This window comes from Brassica napus, chromosome A5 (assembly GCF_020379485.1).
Source record: "Brassica napus cultivar Da-Ae chromosome A5, Da-Ae, whole genome shotgun sequence".
Classification (NCBI taxonomy): domain Eukaryota; kingdom Viridiplantae; phylum Streptophyta; class Magnoliopsida; order Brassicales; family Brassicaceae; genus Brassica; species Brassica napus.
In genome coordinates this window covers 17,942,685-17,950,394 of record NC_063438.1, presented here as the reverse complement: position 1 = coordinate 17,950,394, position 7,710 = coordinate 17,942,685, and the positions used below count along the sequence as shown (strand labels likewise).

The window sequence follows — 7,710 nt, the reverse complement described above, 5'->3', positions numbered from 1 at the left end:
ATGAAAGCACCCAATTCTTTTCGGAGCCCTAGTCTTTGGTGCGACTTCAACCGCGATCACAGTCATAAAACGGAGGACTGTGTCGCAATAAGGATCGAGGTCAACGAGCTACTCAAGAAAGGACACCTCCGGGAGTTCCTTTCCGAGAAGGCCAAGAGCCATCTAAGCAAAAAGACGTCTGGGAAGCCCACTGATGTTGTTCCCGCTTCGCCACCTCGACAGGACCAAGTAATCCACATCATATCAGGAGGCTCGAAAATCAACGGCATATGCCATGCGGCCGCGAAGAAATTTACTTGGAACGCCAAGCGTGGCCTAGAGGCAGCCAAGCCAAAACACTTGCTTCTGGGTACAGACAAAATAAGCTTCACAGCCAAGGAACAAGAGAAGGTTCTTGCCCCACATCATGAGGTCCTGGTCATATCGCTCACTGTAGCAAACTGCCTAGTAAAGAGGATATTTGTAGACAATGGGAGCTCCAGCAATATCATCTTCCAAGCCGCATATCAGGACCTGGGTCTAGAAGAAAGCGCTCTGACACGGAGAATAACTCCACTCATAAGATTCAGCGGAAAAGTCAAACAAACCGATGGAGAAGTCATCCTCCCAGTATACGTTGAAGAGATTAACATGTCAACCAAGTTCCTCGTTGTTGAGTGCCAATTATCTTACAACATTACCCTGGGACAATCTTGGATTCATGACATGGGAGTCGTCCCTTCGACTCTTCATCAGATGGTTAAATTCCCAACACCCTGGGGCATAAGAGCAATCAGAGGAGACCAAGAGAACTCCCGCTCATGCTACCATACTACTCTGAAGGAAAAGACCAAAGTCTTATATATTGGCTTTGAAGAATAACGAAGAAAAGGGAAGAGAGAAAACTTCTGAACAAGATAGGCTCGAATCTTAGAAAAAATTCGGAAGGAGGATAAATATGAATCTGCAAAAAATGGGAAGATAACCGGCCAAAGAAGGAGTGTATAAACAACGGCTGATACAGAACAAATAGTTGAGCTTTACATTATCATGCATGCAACTCATTAGGCATCTATAGGATTATAATTCCAACTTTCCTAAATAAAAACCCTAAGTCTAGCTATTTCCTTTTTAAGCACGAAAAACCCAAAAAAACCTGCTAGTGAACAAACACTTGTTCAATATAAAACTGTAATTTACTTTTAAAAACTCTTAAAACATCTTTGCTTAACAAATCATATTAGAATCCCTAGATTTCCTAGCTCCCTGTGAATTCGATCTATAAGGACTACAATTCGACTTTTTATTTGAGATAGTATAAATTACTCCTTAGGGTAATTTGAGTGATATCAAATTTGGCGTCGTTGCCGGGGAGCTTTGATCGCCTATTTTCTAATTTTTGTTAAGTATTCTGACAGAAAAAAAAAAATTTCTTGGATTTTCATGTACGTGTCCAGCAGTACCAGAAGCAACAAGGAATACCAACTGCTATTCTCACCAGATCCTGCAAGTTTGGAACGCACGATCCGTAAGAAACCGCGCTCCCTATCGACCGACAACAACACTTCCGTGTCGCTCGATTCTACTCAACCACCGTTGACCCAGACACCAGTCCCGTCGACCAATTCTCGCTCACCCCGGTCGATCCATAACACAAACCTTCTGTCGACCGATACCCTTTACCCGACATCGATCGACATTCCATCTCAAACATCGATCGATACTGAACCACGAGACATGGTTGCGACTTTGATACTTGTTCGGGACAACAATGGAGACCTGCATGACCAGGAGAGTCATCTGCATAATGCAGCAGGTCAGAGAATAGATGCTCAGGGGGCTGCAATCCCTGAGCCTGATGCTACTACTACAGGTACTACCTTACCTGTAGATGAGGCTGCGCAACCCAGGATGTTGGCTGACTATAACCGTCCAGATCGCTACTACACCAACAGATCAGCCATCCTTTCTCCCACCATTGAAAGGGATTTTGAGTTGAAAGCGCAGTACTACACACTTGTGGGACAGCTACCGTACCATGGACTATCCCACGAGCATCCTATGGACCATCTAGAGAGGTTCGAGGATCTGATTTTTGCTTTTAGAGTCGAGGGAGTCTCTGAAGACTACCTAATATGCAAGCTTTTCAGATATTCACTTGCTGGAGAAGCTCTGCATTGGCTCAAGTAGTTACAACCAGGATCTATTAAATCTTGGAGCGACATCAAGAATGCATTCTTACGCAATTTCTTTGATGAGGCGCGTGCTGAACACTTAAGGAGCAAGATTGCTACATTTCATAAATAAAACGTACTTGTTGTAAAATAAAAATAATTTTTTGAAAATATTCATTTTTAGAGGTAAGAATAGAAGAATACATTGGAGAGAAACACATCTCTATTTTAGAATTATTCTAGTTTCTGATCCAGGTTTTGACCCATCATGACGCATTTTAATGATGTGGAAAGACTATAAGAGTTTTTAAATGAACTAAAATATGTATTTTATAAATTCCTTAACTAATAATTAAATCTAGAATTCAAATTACATAAAATAGTTTTTAAACTAACATATAAAATCTAAAAGACCTTAAATAGGTATTTTGACCAAAATATCACACAAAAATAACAAAAATAGATTTCATTAAAGAGGCAAAAGATATTTTTAACCTTGCTTTATAAATATAAATAAATATTTGAATAAACTATTTTCTTTATTTTTAAAAATACCTTTTTTTAATTCCAACTATTTTTTTATTTCTACTTTTTATTGTTTAAATCTGAAAATTCATTTTGAAACTATTTTAATTTTTTTTTAAATCCTAAACCGTAATCTCTTGCGAAACTCCATCCTTCAAATCTAAACTCTAAATATAAATTAATTAATTTTAAATAATAAGTATCTTTTTGCCTCTTTAATTAAATGCTTTGATCATTTTGACTTTGTACGATATATTTATGGACAATTCTCTCAAATAGTCATTTTTAAGTTTTTGTCACAAAAATAGTCTTCAAAAAATAGAATGACCAAAATAGCCTTTTTATTTTGAAAATTTTAATTTTAATTTTTTAAAATTTGAAACCCTATCTCCAAAACTCTACCCCTTAACTATAAGTCATTTAATAAAATAGTTTTTGGTCATTTTCCTCATTAGAAGTTATTTTATGAAAATAAACTAAAAATAACTACTAAGGGAATTTCTCTTCTACTTATGTTTAAATATTTTGGTCCAAAAATGAAAAAGTCTTAACAATTAGAATTGTGAAGAGAAAAAAATAAACAGATATATATATATATATATATATATATATATATATATATATATATATATGTATTAATATAAAGAATAGAAAAAGAAACGAAAAATTGGCGCTTGGGAATTGGCCGTTGTTTCTGTTAAGGGGGAGAAGAGGAAAGGGGTCTGGGTCTGGTCTGTCTTCTTCTAGATACAACTGTACGTTGACCTTGCGTGCATCTTAATCGACGAAGATGACTATCTGTGATTCGATGATGGAAACGCATGTTCCGTGCACTCTCGAGGAAGAAAGACGTATTGTGACGGAGCTGATTAGCGAAGCCGGAGATAATCTCAAAGAGGGCAACTTGTATTTCGTCATCTCTAACAGGTCTCCCCTCCATGCAAATTGTGCACATCATCGGACTCATGATCTTGGGTTCTTGTTTCAAAGATTTTGAACATCTTAAGCTTCTTGTACAAGTTACATTCTTGATGTTAATGCAGGTGGTATACAAGCTGGCAGAGATCTAGTAGAGAGCCTACTAGGCCCGGTCCGATTGACAATCATGATATTATCGATACCCAAAGTGACGCTGGTGATCCGCAGCTTTGTAGGAGGCTTGAGGAAGGCGTCGACTACGTTCTTGTTCCTCAGCAAGTTTGGAAAAAACTCGTGGAATGGTTATTGTTTCCTCTGATACTACTGGGTTTATTGTACCAAAGGGCTCATCTGTTTCTATGTCTTTCAGGTATAAAGGAGGTCCTACTATACAGCGAAAGTTAATCTGTCAAAGGTTTCAGAGCTACAGTGTGGAGGTTTATCCACTCTGCCTTAAGCTGACAGACAGTAGAGACAAGAGCAGTGCAACCATAAGGTTGAGCAAACAGGTATGAAGTTTTTGTGGAAAGTGAAACACTTTGTGCTTTGTTCCCTTCTGATATGGATTATGGTGATGTATCAGGCTTCTGTAGGTCAACTATATGAGTTGGTTTGTTCTGCAAGAGGTGTATCCAAAGAAAAGGTGTCTGCTCTTAACCTTTGTTCTCTCCTTTCTTCCTTGTAATGGTTGCTCCATGTTTGATTGATTAGGCTCGCATCTGGGATTACTTCGAGAAGAAGAAAAGCGTACTCTTGGATCCTTCATCTGAAAGAACCTTGGAGGAATCGTGCCTTCAAGTAGACCATGATGTAAGTGTCTGACAGCTTTTGATGGTTAAAAGGCCACGCTGAAGAATTTGTATCCTATGCAGATTCTTCTTGAAGTTGATGAGAATGCGTCTTCTAAGTATGACATGAGCTCGGCGGGAAATGAGTTAGCTCTTGTACCTGTAGGGCCTACGAGATCAGATGCTACCAATACTATGCCTGGTGCTAATGGTCACTCCTCGAGTGGTTTTGGGGAAAGAGAAAAGAGAGGCTTAAGAGGATTGCATAATTTGGGAAACACGTGTTTTATGAATAGCACTCTTCAGTGTTTAGCTCATACGCCTCCTTTCGTTGACTATTTCTTGAAAGACTACAGCGATGACATAAATGAAGATAATCCTTTGGGAATGCGAGTAAGTAACTTGAATTGGTTTGTTTATATTTCCTTCCCCCGTGTGAAAATTTATTTATAGAATCGGTCGGTATGCAGGGTGAGCTTGCGACTGCGGTTGGTGAGCTTCTGAGGAAGCTGTGGTCTTCTGGAAAAAATGCAGTTGCGCCCCGCTTTTTTAAGACAAAACTTGATAGATTTGCACCGCAATTTAGTGGTCATAATCAGCATGATTGTCAAGTAAGTCATGTACTCTCAAGTTGATAACTAAGAGAAAAATAGATTGTCTTACTAATAATGTTAACTCTTTGGTTTCCAGGAAATGCTTTCTTTCCTATTGGATGGGCTTCATGAAGACTTGAACAAGGTTAAACAAAAATCTTACACTGAATCTAAAGATTCAGATGGTCGTCCAGATGACGAAGTAGCCGAAGAAATGTGGAAATATCACAAGGCTCGTAATGATTCCGTGATTGTTGATGTCTGCCAAGTACGCAATTCCTCCTGAATGAGCTTTGAAGTTTCTGCCCCTTCTCTCTATGTTCTGACCGTTTCTTATGTGTTTTCACGTTTAGGGACAATACAAGTCAACACTTGTCTGCCCAGATTGTGGAAAATTCTCAATCACCTTTGATCCCTTCATGTACTTAACTTTGCCGTTGCCAACAAGTCTCACTCGGTCAATGACTGTTTCAGTGTTTTACGGCGACGGTAACCGTTTTCGGACGCCATACACAGTAAATGTTCCTAAAGATGGTTCATTGGGAGATCTAAGTAATGCAATAGGCGCCGCTTGCGGCTTGAAAGACGATGAAAGCCTTTTACTCGCAGATGTAATAATTTTGTCTGAGTCTTTTTGGTTGTTCATGTAAAAAGACTCAACTAAAATGTTGGGTTTTCCCTTTCAGGTGTATGCGCACAAGGTCTATAAATATCTTGAGACTCCACTGCTGTCTCTGAGTGAGATAAGAGACAACGACCGTATTGTGGCATATAGGTTCAACCAGATGCACAGAGGACCAGGAAAAGCCAAACTTGAGATTCTTCACTCGGAGCAGAAACAGTAAGCATTCGATAATTCTTTAGGTTCTGTCTATCTTTCAAATCTCACAGGTCTGATTTTGGCAGAGACGCAGAGATTTCTTGGAAAGTATTTGGAATTCCCCTTGTTACTTATGTCAACACAGAACGACATAGTGGAAGTGACATTGATGCAATTATTTCTGGATTGCTTTCACCGCTACACCGGACTCATTCATCAGCTGGAAGCTTAGAGGATACTACAGTTGGTGAAAAAGAGTTTTCTTTCAGCGTCTTCTGGTTAGATCGTTATTCTTCCAGTCTCAAGCCACTTGAGTCCGATTTTGTGCCGAATCCTCTTAGTGCTACAAGGCTCGTAGTCAAGTGGGACGAGAAAGAGCATGAAAAATATGATTCAAGCAGCTACTTGAATGATCTACCTGAGGTTTATAAAGCAACTTCCTCGGTGGCGGAAAAGGTTTCTTTGTTTTCATGCTTGGAAGCCTTTCTAGCAGAAGAGCCTCTCGGACCAGATGATATGTGGTGTTGTCCTGCTTGCAAAGAAAACAGGCAAGCGAACAAGAAGCTGAACTTGTGGAAGTTGCCAGAGATTCTTGTGTTCCACCTAAAACGGTTCGCCTATACCAGATTATTAAAGAATAAGATTGATACGTTCGTGGATTTTCCGATTCATGACTTAGATTTAAGCAAGTACGTGAAGAATAAAGAGGGTGAGTCGTATCTTTACGAACTGTATGCGATTAGCAATCATTACGGTGGTATGGGAGGTGGTCACTACACTGCTTATGCTAAGGTTTTGTACCATCTAACTTGATCTTTTGTTATTTGTGCATGCCTAATTAGTGTAATGACAAATGTGTGGGGCTATTTCTTTTTACAGTTGATGGACGAGAACAAGTGGTACGAGTTTGATGACAGCCGTGTTTCACCTATAGATGAGCCTAAGATCAAGAGTCCGGCCGCATATGTTTTGTTCTATCGAAGAGTGAGAAGTGAGTCAGAGGCATCGAGTATGGATGAGGATTAGTTCGGAAAATACCCTTTGCGTTCTTCAGGACTCATGACAAAGTTTGCTGATTTGCTCAAGGTTCATTCATTGATTCTAAAGATTGTTTGATTAGGGCTTTTACCTTGGTCCCAGCGAGGGAAATTTTTGGGGGAAACAGATTATAGAGTATCTAGGTGGGAGGGAGAAAAATTGGCATATTGTTGTTCTTCTTACATTTGCAAAGTGACGGTGGTTAACTAATTACTACAAGTTAATGCTGCAACAGATTATTTGGTCTTAGCGGCATGTTTACTGATTTGAGACGGGAGAAAAACCTTTCAAGGAAGACAATCATTTTGAAAACAAAAATTTTGGTCCAATATCGAATAACTCTAAGCTGATTATTCTCTAGCACACATTTACATTCATAGACACTTTCCACATATGACAATTTTTTTGTGGCGTCAACTGAATTTTTGGATAAGTATATCCTTAAAAAGAAAGAGAATGTTGGCTTTTTTATTATTTTTCTTATTTTACTTTATGTTTTATTTACTTTTTTTTATCTCAAAATCTGAAATATATTAAATAAAAATAATTGTCATAATAAATTATATATAAAATTATCTATCTTTTAACATCCATTTTCATATATATATATATATATGTTAACTTGTAAACAAAATTAATTTTGGACAGTGGACACCAAAGTGTAGATAATGAGTAATACACTAGTTATGGACATGGACGCCTTAACACAAAGATCGTTGGCTGATACCTTTAAGAGCTTGTTTTTCGCCAAAGTCTTCAGGAAAGAAAAACCCACATAACCAAGTTTCTATCGTTACTCTCACCGTCACTGGCACCACCGACGCCTTCACCACGATCGAGTTTCTGTTCTAACTCATTATAAGTCTCATCTTTCG

At 38.6% G+C, this 7,710-nt stretch overlaps 2 protein-coding genes across 2 annotated transcripts; both read left to right on the top strand.

Annotated features, from left to right (window-relative positions):
- LOC125608635 lies at positions 1-861 on the top strand. The gene has a single exon (XM_048779069.1). It carries the CDS (start codon positions 1-3, stop codon positions 859-861), a length of 861 nt encoding a protein of 286 aa, XP_048635026.1.
- A 2,504-nt stretch (positions 862-3,365) lies between these two features.
- LOC111212544 (putative ubiquitin carboxyl-terminal hydrolase 11) lies at positions 3,366-7,257 on the top strand. Its single transcript, XM_022714098.2, has 12 exons — positions 3,366-3,605; positions 3,722-3,898; positions 3,967-4,105; positions 4,180-4,239; positions 4,308-4,406; positions 4,469-4,777; positions 4,855-4,995; positions 5,075-5,245; positions 5,331-5,588; positions 5,664-5,818; positions 5,884-6,589; positions 6,677-7,257. The coding sequence occupies exons 1-12, from the start codon at positions 3,469-3,471 to the stop codon at positions 6,821-6,823; spliced, it is 2,499 nt and encodes an 832-aa protein (XP_022569819.2). The 5' UTR covers positions 3,366-3,468; the 3' UTR covers positions 6,824-7,257.
- Positions 7,258-7,710: the final 453 nt, after the last annotated feature.

What these genes read in the sequence shown, in the direction of transcription:
- LOC125608635 (XM_048779069.1), top strand. Translation starts at nt 1, where the DNA reads ATGAAAGCACCCAATTCTTTTCGGAGCCCTAGTCTTTGGTGCGACTTC.
- LOC111212544 (XM_022714098.2), top strand. Translation starts at nt 3,469, where the DNA reads ATGACTATCTGTGATTCGATGATGGAAACGCATGTTCCGTGCACTCTC. An exon ending in GCCTTCAAGTAGACCATGAT is followed by an intron (nt 4,407 to 4,468) that starts GTAAGTGTCTGA and finishes TATCCTATGCAG; the next exon opens with ATTCTTCTTGAAGTTGATGA. An exon ending in ACTACACTGCTTATGCTAAG is followed by an intron (nt 6,590 to 6,676) that starts GTTTTGTACCAT and finishes TTCTTTTTACAG; the next exon opens with TTGATGGACGAGAACAAGTG.